This window comes from Hypanus sabinus, chromosome 8 (genome assembly GCF_030144855.1).
Source record: "Hypanus sabinus isolate sHypSab1 chromosome 8, sHypSab1.hap1, whole genome shotgun sequence".
Lineage (NCBI taxonomy): Eukaryota > Metazoa > Chordata > Chondrichthyes > Myliobatiformes > Dasyatidae > Hypanus > Hypanus sabinus.
Genome location: NC_082713.1, coordinates 154,366,156 through 154,392,993, shown reverse-complemented (window position 1 = coordinate 154,392,993; position 26,838 = coordinate 154,366,156). Strand labels below are relative to the sequence as shown.

General features: G+C 42.3%; 1 protein-coding gene across 1 annotated transcript in view; it reads right to left on the bottom strand.

The window, feature by feature from the left end:
* Window positions 1-1,126: 1,126 nt before the first annotated feature.
* The window catches only part of LOC132398614 (caveolin-1-like), a 30,759-nt gene continuing 5,047 nt past the window's right edge, over window positions 1,127-26,838 (bottom strand). Inside the window, exon 3 of the mRNA XM_059978274.1 lies at window positions 1,127-3,033. Within this exon, the coding sequence (XP_059834257.1) occupies window positions 2,692-3,033 (342 nt within the window). The 3' untranslated portion in view covers window positions 1,127-2,691. The remainder of the gene's footprint in view (window positions 3,034-26,838) is intronic.

Below are 26,838 nucleotides of genomic sequence, written 5' to 3'. Positions count from 1 at the left end.
GTGCTGCTACACATAACAACAAATTTCACGACATATGCCAGTGACATTAAACAGGATTCTGATTCTGTTTCTCACTAATAACATAGAGGGAAATAGGGCATCACATGAGAGGCATTGATAGGGTAGACGGTCAGAATAATTTTCCTGAGGTCAAATACCTAAGAATATGCCTTTAAAGTGGGGGATTGGGGGGAGATTAAATTAGATATTCAGGGCAAAGTGTTTTTTCTACCGAGAATGGTAGGTGACTGGAGCAGGCTGCCAAGAGATCTGGTGGAAATAGTGACTGGATTTAATTATCAGTTGGTCAGTTGTTTAAATTATTCAAGTATTTCTGACAAAGGGCATTTCTTAGCACATTCTTAAAAACCACAGCATATCTATTTTTAACTATTAGAAAATATTCATTTATTGAGTTGTAATACGGAACAGGACCTACTGGCCTTTTGAGTTGTGCCAGCCAACAACCCCCGATTTAACCACAACCTAATCGAGGGACAATTTACAGTGACCAATTCACCTACCAACCACTAGGGCCGTGGGAGGAAACCGGAGCACCCAGCGGAAACCCACGCGGTCACGGTGAGAACAAACAGAACTCCTTACAGGCAGTGGCAGGAATTGAACCTGGGTTGCTGTTATTGTAAAGCGTTGTGCTAACCACTACACTATCATGCTGCCCTATTCCACAGTTATCTAACATTTATTGCTGAGAGGATGAGGACCTGGGAGAACTGAGCATTAGGGAAACTGTATTGATTAAGGACAATGTAATTTTTTGATTTGAATAATTGTGCTATAGAAAATGTAAGTGCTCTTATTGCAGATGAGGTACTATATTATATATCTATAATGCTATATACTGCAAAAAGCATTGAGCTAATGTTAGTATGAAGACTCCAGCCATTAACCCCAAGTGTTATGTTCAAATGATCTCTTCATGGTTATGAATTAAATTATACCTTCAGTGAATCTCAGCATAGTATATGGTGACATATTGCATGTACTTTGATAATAAGCTTACTTTGAAATTTGAAATTTGTTCCCTTTATACTAGAGGAAGCTTCATTATTAAGTTGAAGATTACATTTCAGGATGTAACTTAGACTCATTGGCAACTTGTATAAACATTTGATTCTTTATTTTTTTCAAACTGTTTCAGCTCTTACATGCTAAAATATCTTGAATGCTTGAACAACTTCTGCAACAGCAAGCTTTAATAACACTTGGAAGAAATTGACCATGGGTTCAAATAATTTGCAATACAGTTCAAAGTGGTAGTAAAAAATAAAAGCTAAATTTTATATACTTTATGGTAAATAAGTGATATGAATGCACCTGTATAAAATAGCTTTTGCAAAAATCTAAAAATCTGTTTCATTTCTTGTATTTTGCTGGTGACTTTAATCTATATTTTAACTATATACACAACCCTTAAAAAGAATTTTCCATCAGTAATTCTTTAAAACAGCAGTTATAACAATTCCTTTAACCTTCGGTTAGACATGTATAAAATGACAATAGAAATTGGTATGAAAGAGTATCAAGGCTCTCAGTGTGTTTTAAAGTTTAAAAGAGGTGGAGGATGCAGCACAGAACTAGATGTCCACAGGTGCCTCTGCCCATGACAGTGCTTCAGTAGCATGTTATGGTTCTGGCCTTTGACCTCTGCTGCAATTGTCTAAGCAGGAAAATTCTGGATATTACCTCCCTCTGGGTTGCATATTGTATAAAGCTGATTGATATGTTGCAATGTACAATATAGAAAATCCGAGTTACATTCGGCAATTTAACATGGCTATCTTACAGTGCAGCAAGTATTTTCATTTCACACTACTTCTCAAATGTTGCAAGCACAAAGCACACAACAACACTGTTTTGCCATTGTCCTCCTGACGTTTTGGTGCATGTTAGAGAGTTTAATACCAGACATGCACAAGGTTCACAAAGTGTTTAAATGCTTACCAAAGAAAATGAACATTGCATAGTTTAGACAGTGGTGGACAGAAGGAGTCAATCCTCTTGGCATGAAGACAAGACATACTTCACACACGGTAATTCAGTTTCCTAATATAATGAACTATTTAACCAGCACTTAGATGGGGTTCAGTCATTCTTTCTCCAGACTGACACCCTAAATGTGTAAATCATATTTAAATTTTAATGGTTCTATAAATCCTGATAATTGCAGGAGAGATTAAACCGAGAAATACAATTTATTTGTTGCATAGCAGTTTTAAAAATGGTATGATTATAATTTCACTGCAAAATAGTTCATATTTTTACTTTAAGATCCTATGCTCAGTGTTTAATCCTTTATCCTTACCGTCCTAGTAAATACAGTACTGTGAATCAGCCTCTGGTTTCATGGGAAACAGCACAATGAAATAGCGAGAGGGCCAATTGCTAAAGAAAGGCAATGACTCGTTTTGTTTACAAAACCTGTCACATAGTGTTTAGCAGTAAAGGAATGTAGTCCTTAAGCTTAGATCAGTGTTAAAATGCAATTACATAAAAGGGTAACAGAACATGCCAGGGATAAGTAATGTAAGAGCATGCAACCATATTTTTTCCTATATCAGTGCTATTAGAAAAGGCACCAACATGTTTCTGTGATAAAGAAACAGAGCTTCCATTTGGTAGGAAGCGATGTGATCAATTGACCAATCACTTCTTTCAACATTTTCCTGTTTACACTTCCTTCTGCATTGATACCCGAATATTGCCGAACATTTTTCCCAGGGCTTCATAGAAAGGGTCACAGAAGGTGTGAATGCAGATCGAATAGACCCTGCTGATGCACTGGATCTCAATCATGTAGCTCTTAATGCAGGGCACCACTGCCCAAATGTGGATGAACGATAAGATGGCAAAGTAAATTCCCCATACAATTGCCAACGGTATGCCAAAGATCCCAGAGAGAAGCCGGTAACACCAATATTTAGTCACTGTGAAGACGGTAAAGCTGGCCTTCCAAATTCCATCGAAGCTGTGAGTTCCCTCAGGTTCAGCGATCACCTCTTCAAAATCCACCTATGTCAGGGGAAATACAAACACAATATGATTAACTTTAGTAATAAACTCTATTTGCTTTAAAATCAAAATGTTTTGGGCAGGCATGATGCTGAACAACTCTATCTGCCATCTCTATGAAATCTCAATATGCTGTATTCACCAGCACATCGGGTCTCATTTTCCTAATGCAGGTGGAACGGCAAGCCAATGTTACTCAGCACACTTGGTCGCAATAACCCCACTCTCCTCCTGTTGTCTTGCTCTTCCCCACTGCATTGTACGCTGGCTTCCTCTATTCAGCTGACTTCTGTTGAAAGTTCTAAAGTTTTTTTTTACCCTTTAATATCCAATCTTTTTGCTCTGCAATTCCAAACCGCTACATTTGTGCTTATTTGCAAAATGGCCTATTTCTTTTGGTTATGCTTTTAGCCCTGGGCTTCATTCCATCAAAAATGAGTTGTGAATTCATTGCATTGAGCATCTCTGCAACTACAGACAAAGGAGTTATTTTATCCTCATGACATCCTCTCCTAGCCAAAACAGGGTAAAGTAACTGGTTCAGTAATTGTAAATTACTGAAAATATGGAAACTGTGGAAGTAGTTATTCAAGCTTCACATAAATGCTCACATTATCCCAAATGCAATGTCAGTTCCGCTGTCAAATTCACCAGATGTATTCTACCAGCATTGATAATTGTATTGAGGGAGGATGTAAAACACCATACAAGTGTTGTTATTTAAAAAAATAATACTTGGCAGCTGTGCATTTTAGAGATTGGTAATATTTCCAACTGAAACAACACCACATGAACCATACCCATTATTTTCCAGTAAGTAGTCAAAAGTGAGAACGATATCAGGGTGGTACTATATATTAAAAAATAGACCATTCAAGGCATCTACAAATAAGATATGGTATCCAGTTATCTATTAGTTTTGCACAGGGGTGGCAGAAACAACCAGGCAGGTTTTTTTTTCAAGATAATGCCTGTACCTTTTTTTTTTAAGAACTTATAACACTGCTGCATTTTATTGTTGCAAAGTAACTCGGTGACAAGCTAATAAATTAACACACAACCATAACAAGAAGCTTTGAGGCAGGTAGATATACGTACCCATGCATTCATTAAGCTAATTGATATTCAGATACAGATCTGTACAATGCAAAAATAAAGTCCTGTACTGGAGGAAAATGATGGACTGTCTACGTCAATACTTACGGTTTTGCACATTTCCACTAATGCTATTGATCTACTCTGGATCTATATCCTTCTGTGCCTTGCCTACTTAAGCACCTGTTTAAATGTCTCTTAATCAGACCCCATCAAGATGACAAGATGACACAACCAAGGCTAACAAGGGAACTCAAAACCAACATAAAAGTCAAAGACAGTGCATATAATAGAGCAAATTGTATCTGACCCCAACACCGCCTCTGGCAAAATGTTCCAGTTAGCAACTACTCTGTCAACAGCAGCCTCCTCAAATCTATTAAAATGTTACAGTCATCAAGGAGGATCTCAATAAGGAGGTATATTGGGGAAATCAGGTTGGTGTCAGATTCTACGGAGGGGATGCTTACGAGATGGTTTTCTGGAGCAGCTCGTGTTGAACCCACTAGGGGATCAGCTTTTCTGGATTGGGTGTTGTGCAGTGAACCAGAATTGATCAGAGAGCTTAAGATCAAAGAACCCTTCGGGGAAGTGATCATAAGGTGACTGAATTCACTCTGAAATGTGAGAAGGAGAAGCTAAAGTCAGATGTATCAGTATTACAGTAGAGTAGAGGAAATTATATAAGCATGAAAAATGAGTTAGCCAGAATTGATTGAAGGAGAACACAGGCAGGGACGATGGCAGATCAGCACTGGCTGGAACTTCTGGAAGCATTTTGGAAGGCACAGGATATATACTTTTCAAAGAGGAAGAAATACTCTAAATGCAAGATGATACAACCAAGGCTAACAAGATAAGTCAAAACCAACATAAAAGTCAAACAGAGGGCATATAATCGTGCAAAACTTAGTGGGAAGTTAGAGCATTGGAAAGCTTTTAAATACCAATAGAAGTAAATAAAAAATCATTAAGAAGGTAAAAAAATAGAATATGAAAGTAAGCCAGCCATTAATATTAAAGAAGCTACCAAAAGTTTCCTCAAATATGTGGTGTAAAAGAGAGGTGGGAGTGGATATAGGGCTGCTGGGAAATGAAGTAGTAAGGGGTACAAGGAAATGGTGGACAAACTGAATAAGTATTTTGAATCATTCTTCACTGTGGAAGTTACTAGCAGTATAGTGGAAGTTCCAGGTGTCAAGGGTCATGAACTGTGTAAAGTTACCACTACTACTGAGAAGGTTCATGGGAAACTGAAAGGTCTGAAGATAGAGAAGTCACCTGGAATAGATGGTTCTGTAATGGTTCCTGAAGACTGGAAAATTGCAAATGTCACTCCACACTTCAAGAAGGGAGAGAGGCAGATGAAAGGAAATTATAGGCCAGTTAGTCTGACCTCAGTGGTTGAGAAGATGTTGGAGTCAATTGTTAAGGATGTGGTTTCAGGTTTCTTGGAGGCACGTGATAAAGTAGTCCGTAGTCAGCATGGTTTCCACAAGGGAAAACCTTACCTGCCAAATCAGTTGCAATTCTTTAAAGAAACAACAAGCAGAATAGACAAAGGAGATTTGATTGATGAGGAGCTCTTGGATTTTCAGAAGGCCTTTGACAAGGTGCCACACATGATGCTGCTTAACAAGCTACAAGTCCATGGTATTAAAGGAAAGATTCAAACATGGATAAAGCAGTGGTCGTTTGGCAGGAGACAAAGAGTGGGACTGAAGGGAGCCTTTTCTGTCTGGCTGTTGGTGACTTGTAGAGTTCCACAGGGGTCTGTGTTATAACTGATTCTTTTTATGCTATATGTCATGATGGAAAGGGCAGGTAGTTTTGAGGAATAGAGAGGCTACAGAAAGACTTAGACAGATTAAGAGAATGGACAAATAAGCTGCAGATGGAATACAATGTCAGGACCTGTATGGTCATGCACTTTGGTAGAAGAAATAAAGGATTGACTATTTTCTAAATGAAAATACAAAAATTTGAAGCATAAAGGGTTTTGGGAGCCCTTGTGCAAGATTCCATGAAGGGTAATTTGCAAGTTGAGTCTGTGGTGAGGAAGGCAAATGCAATGTTAACATTCATTTCAAGAGGACTAGAATATAAAAGCAAGGATGTAATGTAGAGACTTTGTAAAGCACTAATGCGACCTTATTTGGACAATTGTGAGCAGTTTTGGGCCCCTTATTTTAGAACAGTTCTGCTGAAACTGGAGAGAGTTCAATGGAGGTTCATAAAAATGATTGCAGGATTAAATGGGTTTTCAAATGAAGAGCGTTTGATGGCTCTGGGCCTGCACTCACTGGAATTCAGAAGAATGAGGGGTGACCTAATTAAAACCTATTGAATGGTGAAAGGCCTTGATAGAGTGGATGTAGAAAGGATGTTTCCTATGGTGCGAGAATCTATGGTCAGAGGACACAGCCTCAGAATAGAGAGGTGTCCTTTTAGAACAGGGATGAGCAGGAACTTCTTTAGCCAGAGAGTAGTGAATCTGTGGAATTAATTGCCGCAGGCAGCTGTGGAGACCAGGTCTTTATGAATAGTTAAGGCAGAGGTTAATAGATTCTTGATTAGTCAGGGCCTGAAGGGATACATTGGGTGGGGGGGGGGGAGGCAGGAGACTGGGGCTGAAAGTAAAAATGAGTCAGCCATGCAGAAATGGTGGAGCAGACTCGGTGGGCCAAATAGCCTAATATCCTGGCAATTAATCACATTAATAGCTTATCTATTATTGCACTACAGAGGAAGTACAGTGCTGGTAGACAAATAATGTATAAAAGTTGCAATGGTTAGGAGGTCTAGAGTTGATCATTTTGCTTATGAGAGGTCAATTCGAGATTCTGATAAGAGTGGGACAGAAACTTTCCTTGAGCCTGGAGAGAACATGTTCTCAAGGTTTTGTGCCTTGACCTGTGAAGGCAAACATGCACCTTCTTTGCCATCCTATCTTTCTCGTTGCTACTTTCAGAGAACATTGGACGTGAAACCCTGTGCCCCCCACCCCATTTGCCAGCACTCATCAATGCCCAACCTGTGGTCGTCCCACCACTACTTGACTTCTCAAAATTCATCACCACACACTGGTCGTGATTAATTTCCTTTTCCCCAGGGTGGTGACGGCTAATACCAGAAGACATCCTGTTTTAGATGAGTGGAGGAAAGTTTAGTGGATATTTGAAACGTAGGTTTTCTTTTGCACAGAGAGTGGAAGGTGCCTGGGACACACTGCCAGGGTTGATGATAAAGATGGATACAAAAGGGACATTTAAAAGGCACATGAATGCTAGAAAGATGAAGGGTTATGGGAAGGGCTAGATTGATCTTAGGGTAGATTTATATTGGTTAGCATAACATCGTAGGCCAAAGGGCCTTTACTGTGTTGTACCACTATGCAGTATATTCTATGTTCCTTTTACAAACACATTGTACAACTCACCATCTGATGTACATCCTGCTATACACAACTTCAAAGTCATCCACTAACATGAGTCATACCATCTATATTCACATCCTATTTGTTATTATACTGTTCATCACAAATAAAATACCCAGATCTGCAGATTTGGCAATTGCTGCAGCATACCACTGGTCATAGACTTCCAATCTGAAAAACACCCTTCCATCTCTATCCTCTGCCTCCCATTACCAAGGCAATTTTGGATGCAACCAATCAACTCACTTGGTCCCATGTGCCTTAACATTTTAGTCCGGCCTAGCTCAAGGGATGTTTCACATGCCAAACATGAATGATAGTTGTCAACTTGAAAACTATCTTGATTGGACCTTTGACCAAAATTTTCTCAGATCCTTTATGACCACCGTTGTGCATTGTGTGCCTTGTATGTAACAGTCAAAAATACACATTTTACTCTACTTTATCTCAAGAATAGAATCAGCATTATAGTACTACGCAACATTCAGCTCTGTTGTGAGCAGCACTGTCCAGCCTGATGCTATCCACCTGTGCACATAATTACTAAATCAGGGGACTTGGGGCAACTTGGGGAATTGAAATGCGGGCAATAACAATATACAGTTACCTTGGCACTGTACTTTACTTTATTGTCACCAAACATTTGATACTAGAGCGTACAATCATCACAGCGATATTTGATTCTGCGCTTCGTGCTCCCTGAAGTACAAACCCACATAAATATAATAAAAAGTTTTAATTATAAATCATAATTAGAAAATAGAAAAGGGAAAGTAAGGTAGTGCAAGTTAGGTCCAGATATTTGGAAGGTATGGCCCAGGTCCGGGTCAGGATCCATTCAGCAGTTTTATCACAGTTGGAAAGAAGCTGTTCTCAAATCTGGCCGTATGAATCTTCAAGCTGCTGAACCTTCTGCCAGAGGGAAGAGGAACAAAAAGTGTGTTGGCTGGGTTGGTCTTGTCCTTGACTATCCTGGCAGCACTGCTCTGACAGTGTGTGGTGTAAAGTGAGACCAAGGATGGAAGATTGGTTTGTGTGATGTGCTGGGCTATGTTCATTATCTTCTGTAGCTTCTTCCAGTCTTGGACAGGACAACTTCCATACCAGGTTGTGATGCACCCTAGAAGAATGCTTTCTATGGTGCATCTATAAAAATTAGTGAGGGTTTTAGGGGACAGGCCAAATTTCTTCAGCTTTCTCAGGAAGTAAAGGCGCTGGTGGGTCTTCTTGGCAGTGGACTCTGCTTGGTTAGACCAAGTCAGGTCAATTGTGATATTCACACCGAGGAACTTAAAGCTTTTGACCCTTTCCACCTGTGCACCACTGATGTAGATGGGGTCATGTGGTCTGCTACTCCTTCTGAAGTCAACAACCAATTCCTTCGTCTTGCTGACGTTGAGGGATAGGTTATTGTCTTCGCACTATGCCACCAGGTTCTTAATTTCCTCTCTGTACTCCAACTCATCATTACCCAAGACACGGCCTACAATTGTGGTGTCATCAGCAAACATATATTGAGTTCGATGGAAACTTCGATGGCTACACAATCATGGGTGTACAGTGAGTACAGCAGGGGGCTGAGTACACAGCCTTGTGGGGCACCAGAGCTCAGAGTGATTGTAGAGGAGAGCTTGTCCCCTATTTTTACAGCCTGGGTCCTGTCTGTGAGGAAGTTGAAGATCCTGTTGCAGATCTGAGTGCAAAGACCCAGGTTCCGGAGCTTAGGAATCAGTTTATTTGGAATGATGGTATTAAAAGCAGAGCTGTAGTCGATGAAAAGGAGCCTTACATATGTGTCTTTATTCTCCAGGTGTTCTAAGGAGGAATGTAGTGCCAGAGAGGTGGCATCTGCCATTGACCTGTTGCTCTGGTAGGCGAATTGCAAAGTGTTGAGGTTGACTGGTAGGTTATGGTTGATGTGTGCCATAACCAATCGCTCGAAGCACTTCATAGCAATTGATGTTAGAGCCACAGGTCGATAGTCATTCAGGCATGCTACCTTGCTTTTCTTCGGCACCGGGATTGCCTTCTTAAAACATGAGGGGATTTTAGACTGAAGCAGGGAGCAGTTGAAGATGTCAGCAAACACTGCAGCTAGCTCACTTGCACAGGCCCGGAGAACCCGTCCCGGGACGCCATCTGGGCCCGTTGCCTTCCTAGGATTTATCTTCAGGAAGGCTCTTCTAATGTCTTCCTTGGTGACGATGAACCTCGATGCCACCAGGTCTGGTTCATCCAGAGAGGGCAGGATGCTCCTCTTCTGTTCGAATCTTGCGTAGAATACATTAAGTTTGTCAGGAACAGAAGCACTACAGTTATTGACATTCCCAGCCTTTTCTTTGCGCCCAGTGATCTCATTTAGACCCTGCCATAGTCTACTGGCATCCCTCTGGTTAGCCTGGGCTCAATAGTGCCTTTTGGTGCCCTTAATGGCTTTCCTGAGTGCACGCCTGGATTCCGTGTAGTGACTGGTATCCCTGGACCTAAAAGCCACAGCTCTAGCCTTCAAAAGGGACTGGACCTCATAATTCATCCAAGGTTTCTGGTTAGGGAATACCCGGATCGTCTTGCGAGACACACAGTCTTCTGTGCACTTCCAGATAAAGTACGTGACAGCTGAGGAATACTCATTGAGATTAGCTGTCGAGTCCTTGAATACTAACCAGTCCACCGATTCAAAGCAGTTTCGGAGGACCTCATCCATTTCCTCTGTTCAACACGACACTACTTTTGACACCGTGACCTCCGGCTTCAGTTTCAGTTTGTAATCCGGCAGGAGGAGGAGGACAGCCTGATGGTCTGATTTTCCGAAGTGAGGTCATGGGATGGAACGGTAGGTATCCTTGACTGCTGTGTAGCAGTGGTCAAGTATATTTGGGCCTCCAGTGGAGCAGGAGACATGTTGGTATAACCTTGGCTGTGCTTTTCTGAGGCTGGCTTGGTTAAAGTCCCCGGCTGTAATGAGCAAAGCCTCCGGATACCTGGTCTCAAGTTCACTGATGTTGGCATACAGTGTATTCACAGCCCACTCCACATCCGCCTGGGGGGAACGTAGACCGCTGTCAGTATGACCGAGGTGAATTCCCATGGCAGATAATAAGGACAACACTTCATGGCCAGATGTTCCGGGTCCGGACTGCAGGAGCTTGTCAGTGCCACTGTGTCCGAGCACCACGCAGTGTTGATCAGTAGGCAGACACCACCTCCCTTCGTCTTGCCTGAAGGCGCCGTGCGGTCCATCCGATGGATTGAAAATCGCTCTGGTCAGATGGCACAGCCGGGGATGGCAGGGGAGAGCCAGGTCTCTGTGAAACAGAACACACAGCAGTTCTGCATCTCCCTGCAGTAGGTGAGTCTCCCTTTAAGATCATCCACCTTGTTCTCCATCGCTTGCACATTAGCTGGTAGGAAGGTGGGCAGAGGGATCCTAAAGACCCTCCGCTTCAATCTGACCAGCAGCCCAGCTCTCTTCCCACACTTCCTCGGTAAATAGTGTATCTTTCCAGGTTTCCATCGATGCAGAGTTGTTGACAGCTCTTTTGAGTTTGGTGGATGCATCCCGCGGGGATCGATCGGCGGGTCGCGTCGTTGGGCGCTCCAAGTTGGGCCAAGAGATGGGGGAGGCTCCACTGCCACTTCCAACTGCCGGGGGCCCGGGCTGTCGATCGGGTCTGGCCCCGAAGCCGACACTTAATCCCGGAGGGCTGCTGGCTGAAACAAGTTCATGAACTGAGCAAACACGAGCAAATCTGCAGATGCTGGTAATTCAGACAACACACACAAAATGCTGGTGGAACACAGCAGGCCAGGCAGCATCTATAGGGAGAAGCACTGTCGATGTTTCGGGCTGAGACCCTTTGTCAGGGCTAACTGCAGAGAAAGATACTAAGAAATTTGAAAGTAGTGGGGGGGCCCTCCGCTCCAGCCGAGCCCCGGGCTCGATTTCCGAGGTCGGCAACGGAGGCCTCACTACCGGCAGCTGTGGATGGCCACCAACAGACCAGGCCTCACCGATCGGGTCCAGGCACGGTCCGGAGTTGAAGAAGCAATTCTGGCGCATTGATGATCTCCAGCTGGGTCAGTAGCTTTGCCAGGGTGTCATTGATCTTGCTAGATGTAGCAAATTGGAGGTTTAGAAGGGTTTCTCGGGTATAGGATAGTGTAGAGGGTAGTTGGCTCTGGACAGCACCCTCAGAGTCGCCAGATTCCGGTGCCATCTTAAACCATATACCTGTACCTTTATACTCTTCTACCCACATCTTGTGACAAAGTTAAAATCATGAGTTAAATTACCAGTATGAAATTTTCTGATGTAACTTTTTAGGCTTTAAGCACAAACTTAAATTTTGCTTTACTGAAATTAGTCGTTGCTCATAAGTCCTCATAATTCTCAGACTCCTCCTCCTCCATGGACAACGCTGTATACGCCCGTTGTGCCTTCCCTTTTAACACACTTTGTAACAGCGCCACCCACTGATCTCTGGGCCACGTCTGATTCACTGCCACCTTTTCAAAATGCAAGAAATAACTATCAACATCCGTCTCCTTGAACGGAGGTACTAACCTAAACTCCCGACTGACATTAAACCGCTCCTCTCGGTCTGGCCCTTGAGCTCTTCACTCTTGCCTGAATTTCTCCATGTCCAGCTCATGTTTCCTCTGTTTCTCCTTCTCCTCATACTCCTTCTCCTTTTCAGCTGCTTCCAGCTGTTTTAACAATTTCATGCTCCCTCTGCTTTGCAGCTCTTTCCTGCTCCCTTTTCACCTCTAACTCCTTTAGCTGGAGCTCACACTCCCTTTTCCTCTGTTCTGCTTCCAGCCTCAATTTCTCCAACTCTAACTGAGCTGTCCACTAGCTGGTACCTTTTCAGGGATATTTTCCAATACCTCAGCCAAAAACACATTCTTCACAATATAATACTGAGTTATGGCCCTCCGCACCTCCCGCTTTTTCAATGACAACCTCACCTCTGCGAGATTTAGTCCTTTCGCAATATTTATCAATTCCGACTTTGTGGCAGCCTCTATCGCCTCCAGAGTCGGGTTTTTAATAAATTCCTCTATGTCCATCTTTGCTGGTTTCCTGCCTGGTTACCCGCTCAACCAGATCCAAGTTTGGACTTAAAAGCCCGATTTACTGGCCCTCCAATTTGGTATCAAATCTCGAGACGAGGCCCCATGTTGTTACGAACCCCGTAACTGGGTCACTTACCAGCAAAGATGGAGACATCCGTTGAAGTCTGATGATACTATTTTTAACAGTATTTATTAGTAAAAATACACAAAAATAATATCAATGCAAATATACAGATAATATACGTCGTCAATACTAAATCTAAAAGTGCAGGTATAATAATAATCAATAAGAAATAAGCTCTATTGTTGTCTAGGGGATAATGTATTGTCTGATGGAAATATAAAGTTCACTTCAGTTCCACAAGCTGCCGTCTTTTGGTTGTCGCTGTGTTGCAATTGTTGGAGAGAGAGAGAGAAAGAGAAAAACTTTCCGGCTTTCCTTTATGATTTCGACCCATCAGGTGTCTCGTTGTCGTGGCCATTCAAGTGTGACCTGTCCTTTAGCTAAACCGTTCTCCTGTGATGAGCTCGCCACCCAGGCAAGGGAGGACACACACGAGCTCTCACCGGCTTTCGCTATCAAATGCTGTCACGGGATTTCTGGCGTTTCTCCTGGTGCGTCTAAAGGGGTGTTCCCCAGACCCCTCTTTTATCCTTACTCACGGGGTCTCAGATGTCAATCAGGTTGGGATAATGCAATCCCTCAACCAGACCACTCTGGTTGACCCTGAGGGGTTTCAATGAATAGAACAGTACTCAATATACAATTCCTTCTCCAAGAGACAATGGCAGTAATCAGTGGTTCCGTTCCGCTGATGTCAGGAGACATTCCAAACCTTGTGTATTCTGCATCTCCCTCTCTCATGATGCGTATCTCTCTCATTTCCTGGGTCCCAGACCCCAAATAATAGCGATCTTGCGATTCTCAAAAAGGAGTGGGCGACTTTGTACCCTTCGGCCCCTCAGAGTTGCTTCACCTTCGTAACACTTGGAAGACACAGAATTGGTTCACGCCAATGAATAAGAAGCATTTTAAAGGGAGGATGAGGCAACCGTGGCTGACAAGGGAAGCACAAAAGAAAAAGAGAGGGCATAGAATATAGCAAAACTTAGAAGAAATCTAGAGGATTGGGAAGCTTCTACAAACCAACAGATTACAACAAAAAGAAAGCAATAAGGAAATATAAAGGTTAGCTAGACAATAATGTAAAAGAGGATACCTAAAGGTATTTTCTATTATAAAAGAGTAAAGGAGAAGCAAATATAGATATTGGACCACTGGAAATAATGCTGGAGGGTTAGTAGTGGGGAACAAACAAAGGATGTATGAACTGAATAAGTATCTTACATCAGTCTTCTCTGCGGAAGACACCATCAACATGAAATCCCAGAGATTCAGGGGGCAGTAATAAGGGTAGTTGCTATTACTAAGGATAAGTTGTGTAGAAGCTGAAAGGTCTGAAGGTAGGTAAATAAGTTACCTGGACCAGATGGACTGCACCCCATGGTTCATAAAGAGGTAGCTGAAGAAATTGTGGAGACATTAATAGTCATTGTACAAGAATCCTGAGATAATGAACGGTTCCAGAGGACTGGAAAATTGTGAATTTCACTCCACTCTTTTTAAGTAGTGAGGGAGGCAAAAGGCAATAGAATTACAGGCCTGTTAGCCCAACTTCAATGAGGTCAGAACAGACTGGATAGGCTGAATGGCTTCACTTTGCTCTATGTTTTATATGTTATGGGCCTATATAAATTTTCACATTATCTGACATTCTGAGGTCAAATGTTACTGATACATTCTACATGATTATTACAGTGAGGTCAGATATGAAAACACTAAAATGTAATCATTTCCTTCTCTTTAATACTAATACATGAATCTCAGCATTTTATTGATGTTATTATAGATTTGTACTATTTACAAATTATAACAAAGCAATATTCACCATCCATTATTTTCCAGTAATAGTTAATAGTGAAACTATTTTCTGTATATGGTAGCTTGTAAAGATTTCCATAGTTTAGCTAAAGCAGACAGCAAAGAACTTTCCATCTACAGTGAAACCCTAAGAAACATAAAATGTATAAAAATGGAAACACGAGTTGGCTACTTGTGCTTCTAACCTGCTCCATTACTTTAAATGGTCACGGCCTCATCGTTTCACTCTCTCTCCATAACCCATGATGTCTTCTTTCTTTCTATTTCATTCTGATGTATATTCAGTGATGTGGCCTCCACAGCTTTCTGTGGTAGAGAATTCCACCACTTCACCAACTTCTGGAGAAAGAAGTTTCTCTTCATCTCAGTGCAAATAGATTCAGATCATTACAGAGTTAGAATTTTATACTCTTCAGTGAGATGGGTTCTCATTCTTCTGAACTCCAATGAGCCCTGGCTCAGTCAATGCAAAATTACTATAATGTGGGGACTCGGGAATATTTTCAGTTTGATAATTTTTCAGATGCTACTAAAATAAAATCATGGACTAAAAGAAATCCACTCCTGCCACATCTATTTATGGACAGGACATGAGAATTAGCTCCCAAATGGCATTTGATACACGCCTACACTCATGGAGATTTGTGTTGGCTGCCTCTTTGGTGACGATATGTTGCTCAGCATACAATGGTTGTGCTGCCACTTCAAACATTCTTAGCAGCTGAATGCACTTTACAGCAGAAGAACCACCCAACAAAATATTTAAAGGAATCATTACCTGTTGTCAGAGTAGCTGCTAATTTGATTCTTATTTGGCTGTGTCAGTGATCCTAAGTACCTACTGATTATAAAGTTCTTTAATTTATTAAAGCCTTCAGAATACCAGGAAGTTTAAAAAAAACTTTATTGCTTTGACCCAGATATGGATGTAGTAGAAGGCATTCCCCCAGAATATAATGTGACTACACTGACAGCTCGGCAGCGGTTCTACAAGATGGTCGTCACCTGAGCACTTCGTAGTGCACAAGGTAGTCAAATTGGCTGTGTCTCATTGTAAGGTGAGACGGAACAGATTGGCAGTCAGATTGAGTGGATCCTATCACTTGCTCTGTCCCTATGCAAGTACGCAGTGTGTTCTGTCCCTCACCTTTACACCGGACATTATGTTTCATTTAATCTTGACAGAGGGAAGCAGACAGAGGTTACATGGCTTGTTGAGTATATTCCGTTCCCTCTGGTGGCTGAGTGCCATTGAGTACAGGCACGTTACTGCTCATTAATGAACACGAGCCAACTCCACACAAGCTGAAATTGGTAATGGATTTCACTCCTTTTAAATCCCATAGGAGTGTTTCCAACATGTTGTGCCATGCTGGTCAATGGCTGGCATTCATGAACCCGCTCTGAAACAGTGCAGCATGCCACCTGCATTTAAGTCACCATGATATGTAAAAGGCTATTTACTGGGAGGTAAGGGCTGTCCAGTGACAATATTACTTACAATCTATGCACATGCATACAGTGAACACCATAATGATAATTAAGCTGTGATGTAGCAGGCCATTGGTTTGCTAAATCAATGAATGCATTGAAACAAAGTCTGAAGCACTGAAAGAGCCCTTTATTACTTGGTTGTGTAGGTGCCATCCAACAGACCTCCATACCACGCAATCTCAACAATAATCGGGGCATCGTCTTTGCCACCAACCACATAGTGAACAGCGGCAGACAGGAGGAGGAAGCTAGAACCTTTGCTTCTGGCTGTCTTTCTGACTGCTGTCTTTTACTCACATGCCATATTTAGCAGAGTGGCTATATTTCATTTGCCGTTTAAGGAGACTTGATATGTCACCAAAGACTCTAGTAAATTTCTTCAGATGTACTGTGGAGAGCATTCTAAACGAGCGCATCATCGTCTGGTATGAAGGGGTCACTGCACGGGATCGGAAAAAGTGGCAGAGGATTGTCAACTTAGCCAGCTGCATTATGGGCTCTAGCCTCCCCATCATTGAGGATATCCTCAAATGAATTGCCTCAAAAGAGTGGCATTCTTCATTAAGGAACCTGACCATGCAGACCATGTCCCCTTCTCATTACTAGCATTGGAGAGGACATACAGGAGCCTGAAGACATACACTCGAGTTTTAGGAACAACCTCTTCCCCTCTGCCATCAGATTTCTGAATGGAGTGTGTGTGTGTGTGTGTGTGTGTGTGTGTGTGTGTGTGTGTGTGTGTGTGTGTGTGTGTGTGTGTGTGTGTGTGTGTGTGTGTGTGTGTGTGTGTGTGTGTATATGTGTGTGTGTGTGTTTCTGTATTTATATAATGTATAGTTTGCATTTATTATGTATGACAATGTACTGCTGCCATGAATGACAAATTTCATGACAGATGCCAGTGTTATTAAACCTGATTCTGATTCTGCACAGGGTTAAGTAACTGCACCAGAACACACACAAACACACACACACACACACACACACACAATTCTAGTTAATTAGGACACACCAGGACCAGTACATTGTGGCCCATTTAAACAGTTGCCCAATTAGCCGAAGTTTCATGGAAATAGTTAAATAGGTATTAAAAAATAAACTCCTATTTAACTGAGTAAGAAACTATGTACAGTATTTAAATGAAATACACAACAAATTAGAGCATTATCAAAACAGCTACTGTACTATAAAACTGTGTATTAGTTACTAATACATCTGGAATTCATTAATTGTTGATACCTTCAAATTCTTTATAGTTCCTAACTTGATGTAGTGAAATAATTTCATTTCCACCCACAACCGTTTCTGGCATTCCCAAGTATGCATGCTTGAAATCACAGTGAGCAAAATAGTTCTGAATTGTCTTTCTGTTTGTTATTCATCAACTATCAGTGACACAAATCTTTGCTTTCTGAACACAAGTGACGTTATTTAAAAACAGTTTGCTCTAATGACCACATGACGTGCATGCGATTGACACTAGCTAGAAAATGTTTGGCAAGTGTCTTGACCCACTTATGCAGCATAATGTCCCAGATAAATGAAAGGAATTCTGACTATTTTCTGGATTTGTATTTGTTCTTTACGAGCTGTCGCAAACAAGCGGATGCCCAAGTTAACTGGAATCCCCTGTATGTGTGTGTATGTATATTGCACTGTACTGCTGCAGCAAAATAACACATTTCACTACATATTTCAATGATAGTAAACCTGATTCTGATATACCCTGACGAAGGGTCTCGGCCCGAAACATTGACAGGTGCTTCTCCTTATCGATGCTGCCTGGCCTGCTGTGTTCCACCAGCATTTTGTGTGTGTTCTTTGAATTTCCAGCATCTGCAGATTTCCTCGTGTTTGCTCTGATATACCCTTGGTGGTTAACTAACAACAACTGTGATAGTTTATAGAACAGAAGTTTTATTAGTGAGCTTCATGTAATAGGTCTGGTTGATGTTTGAACACCAGATGGTTAAATTTCTGGAGGATGTAAATTAGGATGGTGGCCACAAGCACACTGTACTAGCTGGACATGGAGACATGGGCAATATTCTCAGAACAAGGGAATAAAGTGATATGATTATACATCTGAAAGTTTTTTTGACTAAATTTGTTTATGACACTGGGAGGGAAAATGTTGCAGCTTGCCAATAGTGAGTGTGTATACCTGCCTTCATTTTGACGTAATTGGGACATCAGGAGAGCCGAGCATTTTACAACACGTGTAGGGCAACAGATAAAGATGGGATTTGCTATGTTTCTATTGATGGCTGGATTAGCATTAATATGAGTAATGAACTTCCTTGCTGAAAACATAATGGAGGCAATACCCATGACACATGTTTATAACCATTGAAGAGATATTGTACTTGGTTCCAATTAGATTCAGCTATGCTTTTTCCCTCTATTGCAATGTTACATTACTGAATGTACAGCCTGGCTCCCAATTGCCTTGGACTCCCTGTCTTTGAACCATGAGCTCATGATAGCATGGTCTCACCACGTTTTCACAATGGAGGGATACGTTGGAGTCTGGTGGTACTGTAACTAAAGGTGTTTATTAGTAAACTAAGCAATACAGTATCAATAATGCAAATATACATATAAAACAGGTTAGCAATAATAAAAACAGAAGTGTAGGAATAATAATAAATAATAAGAAACAAGCTCTATCAAGGTCTAGGGGTAAATGAATTGTCATAGAAGAATATAAAGTTCAGTTCAGTTTGTGAGTTCGTGCTGAGGTAGTTGGTTGTTGTGTTGCAATGTTGGAGAGAGAGAGAGAGAGCAAGAGATTGAGCAGCTGCAGCCAGCAAACCTTCTGTTGTCTTCTTATTCCGTTGTACCGTTGTGGTCATTCGGTTATGATCCCTCCGTTCTCAGCTAGACCATTCTTCCATTGTGGACTCATCACTCTGGCATGAGTGGACACACATACAAGCCCCCACCGGCCCAGCCGTCCCACTGTGAGCTTTGTGACTGATCTCACAATTCGGTCCTCTAAGCCCCCACCTTCCTGTGGGTGCACAACACTCTTTCAGTATCCTCTAGTGTGTCTGAGGGGTGTCTCCCCAGATCTGTCTTTTATCCCCATGGACAGGGTATCAGCCATCCATCAACTCAATACGTCTATGTGCATCAAACTAGGCCACTCCTGCTGTCTCCTCAGGAATGTTAACGAGCAAAGAAACATCCTTGCAGCAAAAGGTAAATAATCAGTGAATTGCCAAAATATATAAATCAACTGTCTCTCTCTCTCTCTCTCTCTCTCTTAACTGTAGCAGATGTTTCTACCTCTGTTCTTCATCTCTCTCTCTCATTAGCAGCATAGTTCCCGGGGGGGGGGGGGTTAACCCTGGATCCCATTTTCATCAGGTCTGTTCAGCACTCATAACACCCCCATCCTTCCAGGAATTTTCACCAGGGTGAAAATTAACTAGTAAAGCACACTACAGAGTCTAATATAGTATAGAAATGGTCATTAACTACAAGAGTAACACAGACATACATTCAAATTAACACCTGGATAAACAATCAGCAATTACATTGTCAGTCCCCTTTACTTATTGTATTTTAATATAGATTTCTTGTAACAACAGACTCCAATTTAATATCTGCCTATTTATACTCTTCATGCTAGCCAAAAATACCATGAGGTTATGATCAGTGTAAACTATCAATGGTCTCTGTGCCGAACCAATGTAGACCTCAAAATGCTGTAACACCAGGATAAGTGCCAGTAATTCTTTTTCTACAGTGGAATAATTCTTAGCTTAGGTGTATATTACAAAGTGTGAACCAATACATGTGTGATTATAATGTAGTACATTACAGATGTTTGTGCAAATACTAATCTCTATTTTACTTTTAAACTTAACATTCAGTCAATCTACTATGATATTGTCTTTATCTTTCACAAGCTTGGTCTAAAAAAAAGTCAAATTCCCGCAAAACCAGATCCTGTTATTCAAAGTGGCATTTGTCAAACCCTTGCCTCTTCTCCACTTAACTCTCATGTGGTTAGCAGGCTTACCAGCTTGGAATAGGCCTTCACAGACTCCCTGCACAGGAGCTAGCTTATCACCAATGTTTTCCAAACTAAGCCCATTTGCTGAACTTCCAAACCACTCATTAATTTTAAGCAAGTCATTAATTTTATCTTCAGGATCTTTATAATTCTATTAGTTTCGTTACGAATGTGCCGCAACTCTGAGGGGCCGAAGGGTACAAAGTTGCCCCCTCCTTTTTGAGAATCGCAACATCACTATTAATTCGGGTCTGGGACCCAGGAGATGAGAGAGAGACACACAGAATCCACAAGCTTTGGAATGGGTCCTGGCCTCAGCGAAACAAAGCCACTGATAACGGCTATTGTCTCTTAGAGACGGAATTGTATATTGAGTACTGTACTATTCATTGAAGCCCCTCAGGGGATGACCAGAGTGGGCTGGTTGAGGGATTGCATCATCCCAACCTGATCAACATCTGAGACCCCGTGAGTAAGGATAAAAGAGGGTCTGGGGAACAACCCCTTTAGACGCACCAGTAGAAATGCCAGAAATCCCGTGACAGCGTTTAATAGCGACAGCCGGTGGGGGGCTCATGTGCGTCCTTCCCTTGCCTGGCAATTGGTGGCCTCACCATGGAAGAACAGCTTAGCTAAAGAAGAGGCCACAAGTGAACGGCCACCACAACGAGACTCTAACGGATTGAAATCATAAAAGGAAAGCCGGCAAGTTTCTCAAAATCTCTCTTTCTCTCCAACCATTGCAAACCCAGCGGTTCTCAAAGGCTGCAGCCTGCATGAACTGAGTGAACTTTATATTTCCATTAGACAATACATTATCCCCTAGACAACGATAGAGCGTATTTCTTATTGATTATTATTATACCCGCACTTTTAGATTTAGTCTTGATGACGTATATTATCTGTATATTTGCATTGATATTATTTTTGTGTATTTTTACTAATAAATACTGTTAAAAATAGTATCATCAGACTTCAACGGACCTCTCTATCTTTGCTGGTAAGTGACCCAGTTACGGGGTTCATAACAGTTTCCAGTTTAACACCTGCAGGTGATCCCTCTTGGTCAAAAAAGCACTTCAAGTTCTGCCTCTCCAAATCACATAGTTGAACAACATCAAGTTGTTTATCCTTAAATTTCAAAACAAACTGTAGTTGATTCACAGGCACCTTGTTGACAAATCATTGTTTAGTTAATGGTCCCTTCACTTTGATCAACAGTCCTGGAACCAAACACAACTTTAAATTTACTTTATTCAAAAGTCTAGGAACATTATTCCCCCAATATCTTCAATAATATCCATCTCACCAGCATTCATCTCATCGCTAATTTTTAATAACAGTGACTGAGAATCCTCACTTTCTCCTGGTGCCAAGGTTAACCCTTTCTTCACTGGACCAATTCCATCTGACCCAAAAGGACTGCATTCCTTTTCAACCAAGTCAGACCCCTCAGACTTTCCCTGAGCTTCAACACTCAGTTCAGTATCCTGTGCATCCACAGGTACCTTCACAAACTGAACACAGGCAAACGGGACATCTGCCTCTTCTAGGCTTTCAATACCAGTCCGCTTTTCAAATTCTAAATTCCCCTGATCCTCCCAGTTACTCTCTGAGCAACTGCCATCCGGAGTAAACTCAACCTTTGCAGGTTAAGCCAACTTCTTCAACTACAACCGCCTCTTTCAAGCTACATAAATCACCAGTGTCCAACCCTGGACCTTCTAGCTGCTGCATCCGTTTCTCATCTTGGCTCTGTGCCTCCATAACCTCCTTCCTCACTCCAAAATGTCCACCTAGGGGTATCTTATGGGCAAGGTTCGAAATCCCGTTCCTTGACAACACTAAATCTACTTCATCTCCCTTACTTTCCTTAGCCCCACTATTCTCCGTTTTACCATCCTCTAACCTCTCCTGGTACAGGGCTGGTAAAAACATCTCTGCTAAATCAATGCCAGACTCATTTAAACTGGTTCCTGTCTCAGCCGCCTTTCTAGACATGCTGTGAGTTATTGCGCAGGCAGGATAAATCTTGGAATCTATGGGCGGGTCCTCAGCACTTACAGGCTTGCTTGTCAGCTTCACTGCTGAATACACATCCCCACCTGCAAGATCGTTACCGAGTAGGACTTCCACACCGTCCATCAGTAGTTCCGACTGCACCCCTATTTCGACTGTTCCAGATACCAGGTCACATTTCAGAAATATCCTGCGCAAAGGTACGGCCTCAGTCCCTTTTCCGATACCTTTTAACACATTTACCTCCCCAGTCTCTGTCTCAGCACCGAAGTCTAACACCTTTCTCAGAATCAATGACCGACCAGCCCCAGTATCTCTCCAGATCCGCACTGGAACTGGGGTTTCTCCTTCCTTCACCGATACCATCCCTTCCAAAATAAACCTCTCATGCCCCTCTTGGGCTCTATCTAACCTCGCCTTCCTCATCGGTCTGTTGACCGGCTCAATGCAACCAGTCGGAGTTGTCATCTTTCCTTTTCCTGTCTCCTTCTTATAAGCAAAGCACTTAGATGCTATGTGGCCAGCTTTCCCACAATTATAACACATAAAGCTGGGAAACTTCTTGCCAGCCTGCTTTTCCTCCTCCTTGCCTTTTCCGGTAGTCCCCAGCTTATTCTCTCCCTTAGCCGGTGGGCTTTTTCTACCGTCCCTACTGCCTCTCTCGTAGCTCTTATTTGGGGGAAATTTTATCTTGTGGGTTAAGGCATACTCGTTTGCTAACTTGGCAGTCGCAGACAGAGTCGCTGTCTCCTTCTCGTCCAGTTACGTCCTCATACCATCAGGGACGCAACTTTTAAATTGCTGGATGAGCATCAGCTGTTGCAGCCTATCAAAATTTCCATTGACCCCTTTTGAGGCACACCACTGATCCCAGTACATTTGCATCTCACTGGCAAACTCTAAATATGTGCGGTCCCACGGCCTCCTCAAATTCCGGAACTTCTGCCGGTATGCCTCTGGAACCAACTCATCACTCCTCAATATAGCCCTTTTTACTTCATCATAATCTTTAGCCTCATCCATAGCCAATGCCGAATAGGCTTGCTGAGCCTTCCCCCTAAGTACACTCTGTAACACAACAGCCCACTTCTCCTTAGGCCATTTCTGATTCAAAGCAACTTTCTCAAAATGGAGGGGGTACCTATCAACATCCATCTCCTCGAATGGGGGTACCAACTTAATCTCCTGACCAATCTTGAACCCCTTGTTTGGGTCTGTTGCCTGGTCCTCTCCCCTCGATGCCTTTAACTTCTTTTTTCCAGCTCAAACTGCCTCTCTTTCTCCCTTTCCTCCCTCCGCTTATTAGCTTCCTCCTTCTCCATTTCAGCCTCCTCTCTCTCTCCAGCTGCCTTATCTGGAGTTCATGCTCCCTTTTCTTATCCTCCTCAGCCAACATTAATCTTTCCAACTGTAACTGAAGCTCACTCTCGGTTGGTTTCCTCTCAGGGAACAGCTTCAATGCCTCTGACAGGAACACCTCCTGGGATACATAATACACAGCTATTGCTCTCTGTATCTCCAACTTTCTCATCGCTGGTTTCACCGCCGAGAGATTCAACTGTCTTGCAATACTCAACAATTCCACCTTTCTGGCATCCTCTAATGCCCCCGAAGTTGGGTCTTTTAAAAATTTGTCAATCTCCATCTCAGTTGGTTTTCCTTCTGGTTATCCATACAACCAGATCAGACAAGGGACTTGTATCCCGATTCACCAGTCCCCCAATTTGATAATCAAAATCCCGGACGAGCCCCCAATTAGTTACGTACCCCGTAACTGGGTTAACAGACCAGCAGAAATGGAAGCACACATTGGAGTTGGGCGGTACTGTAACTAAAGGTGTTTATTAGTAAACTAAGCAATACAGTATCAATAATGCAAATATACATATAAAACAGGTTAGCAATAATAAAAACAGAAGTGTAGGAATAATAATAAATAATAAGAAACAAGTTCTATCAAGGTCTAGGGGTAAATGAATTGTCATAGAAGAATATAAATTTCAGTTCAGTTCGTGAGTTCGTGCTGAAGTAGTTGGTTGTTGTGTTGTAATGTTGGAGAGAGAGAGAGAGCGAGCAAGAGATTGAGCAGCTGCATCCAGCAAACCTTCTGTTGTCTTCTTATTCCATCGTACCATTGTGGTCATTCGGTTAGGACCCCTCCGTTCTCAGCTAGACCATTCTTCCATGGTGGACTCATCACTCTGGCATGAGTGGACACACATACAAGCCCCCACCGGCCCAGCCGTCCCACTGTGAGCTTTGTGACTGATCTCACAATTCAGTCCTCTAAGCCCCCACCTTCCTGTGGGTGCACAACACTCTTTCAGTATCCACTGGTGTGTCTGAGGGGTGTCTCCCCAGACCCGTCTTTTATCCCCATGGACAGGGTATCAGCCATCCATCAACTCAATACGTCTATGTGCATCAAACTAGGCCACTCCTGCTGTCTCCTCAGGAATGTTAACGAGCAAAGAAACGTCCTTGCAGCAAAAGGTAAATAATCAGTGAAGAGCCAAAATACATAAATCAACTGTCTCTCTCTCTCTCTCTCTCTCTCTCTCTCTCTCTCTCTCTCACTCTTATCTGTAGCAGATGTCTCTACCTCTGTTCTTCATCTCTCTCTCTCCTATTAGCAGCATAGTTCCTGGGGGGGGGGTTAACCCTGCACCCCATTTTCCATCAGGTCTGTTCAGCACTCATAACAACACAATTCATGCACAGGTTCAGAACTGGAGTAGTAATAGGCCACTCTTGTTCTAGATGGACTGTCTAAAAAGGAAATGCTTCTTGTGGTTGAAATGTCAGCACTATACACCCGCAGTAAGTTGTGATCAAGTGTCTTATGGCAGTATTATATGAGCAAGGCCACGATGAGGCATATGAATGTTAGGTTTGAATGATTGCTAGAAATTGCTTCTGTGAATTATGGGAAAACAGTAGTTAGTAATAAACATCCATTAGTCTCGAGAGACCATGGATTTATGCCTTGGAAGGCTTCCAGGGTGCAGGCCTGGGCAGTGTTGAATGAGAGACTAGCAATTGCCCATGCTGGGGGTCTCCCCTCTCCACACCACCAATGTTGGCCAAGGGAAGGGCAAGTGCTGATACATCTTGGCAGAGCAATGTGTGGTTAAGTGCCTTGCTCAAGGACACAACACACTGCCTTAGTCGAGGCTCGAAGTAGTGACCTTCAGATCATTAGTTCAATGCCTTAACCACTTGGCCATACGCCAGTAGTTAGTAATGCAGTTGAAATAACAATTGAAGACACTTTTGTTGACCTTGACTGCTGGTGATCTTTATGCAGCAGGTGATCCTGATACCTGGAACTTCTGTTATTGACTTTCGCAGCAAACAGAAAAGTCCTCTTGATCCCAAGCTGCAGAAGTAATTCCTTTGTCTGTGCAAATCTGCTGTATAAGTATGCTACCTGCATCAGAATAACTGACTCACACCTACATTACTAACGCTGTTCTTAGTTCTAAGAGGTAACCAATTTAAATTAGCAGACTTGGCAAATGTAATATTCAACATTTCTCCAATAGTCATCCATTTTTATAGAACATAGAACAATACAGCACAGTACAGGCCATTTGGCCCAGAATGTTGTGCCGACCCTTAAATCCTGCCTTCCATATAACCCTGCACCTTAAATTCCTCCATATACCTGTCTAGTAGTCTCTTAAATTTCACTAGTGTATCTGCCTCCATCAACTCACTCAGGCAGTGCATTCCACGCACCAACCACCCTCAGAGTAAAAAACCTTCCTGTAATATCCCCCTTGAACTTTCCATCCCTTACCTTAAAGCCATGTCCTCTTGTACTGAGCAGTGGTGCCCTGGGGAAATCCACTGGCTGTCCACTCTATCTAAATATCTTGTATACTTCTATCATGTCTCCTCTCATCCTCCTTCTCTCCAGAAAGTAAAACCCTAGCTCCCTTAATCTCTGATCATAATCCATACTCTCTAAACCAGGCAGAATCCTGATAAATCTCCTCTGTACCCTTTCCAAAGCTTCCACATCCTTCCTATAGTGAGGGGACCAGAACTGGACACAGTACTCCAAGTGTGGCCTAACTAGAGTTTTATAGAGCTGCATCATTACCTCACGACTCCATCCCTCGACTTATGAAAGCTAACCCCCCATAAGTTTTCTTAACTACCCTATCTACCTGTGAGGCAACTTTCAGGGATCTGTGGACATGTACCATTTTTTACTTTAAAAATTTTCCAAACTTTTCAGTTAGAAATCCTGCTAATTCTGCTAGTGTTTCCTTTCATTGTTTTTAGTGATAGTCTTAAGTTCCATTTGCTAATCTAATTAGCAACAATTAATATTTCTTCTGATTGGCCTTTAAGGATCTCTTCATGGCTCTGTATACTTGGATTGGACCTACTCTTTTCTGTCTAAAACTATACTGATTTTCAGCAATTCATTTTCAGACTAATGTTCATCCTTGGGATTTTCTTTCCCTTAATTTTTTTATCAAGAACATTGAGATTATAGACATGCTTTCCTTACCTTCTCCCCCCTTTAGTTAACTACTCATTCTTATTCATTTTCTTGGCATGACTCCTGTATCAAAACATCAGGTGGAAGTCTCGGGCGTCATATTAATGTTGCATGGAATCCCCATGTTGTTACTCAGCTCTAGTGTAAGTTGATTGGACACATGCAGACTCTCAATATTAAGCATTTCATTCAGAGAACTTGGA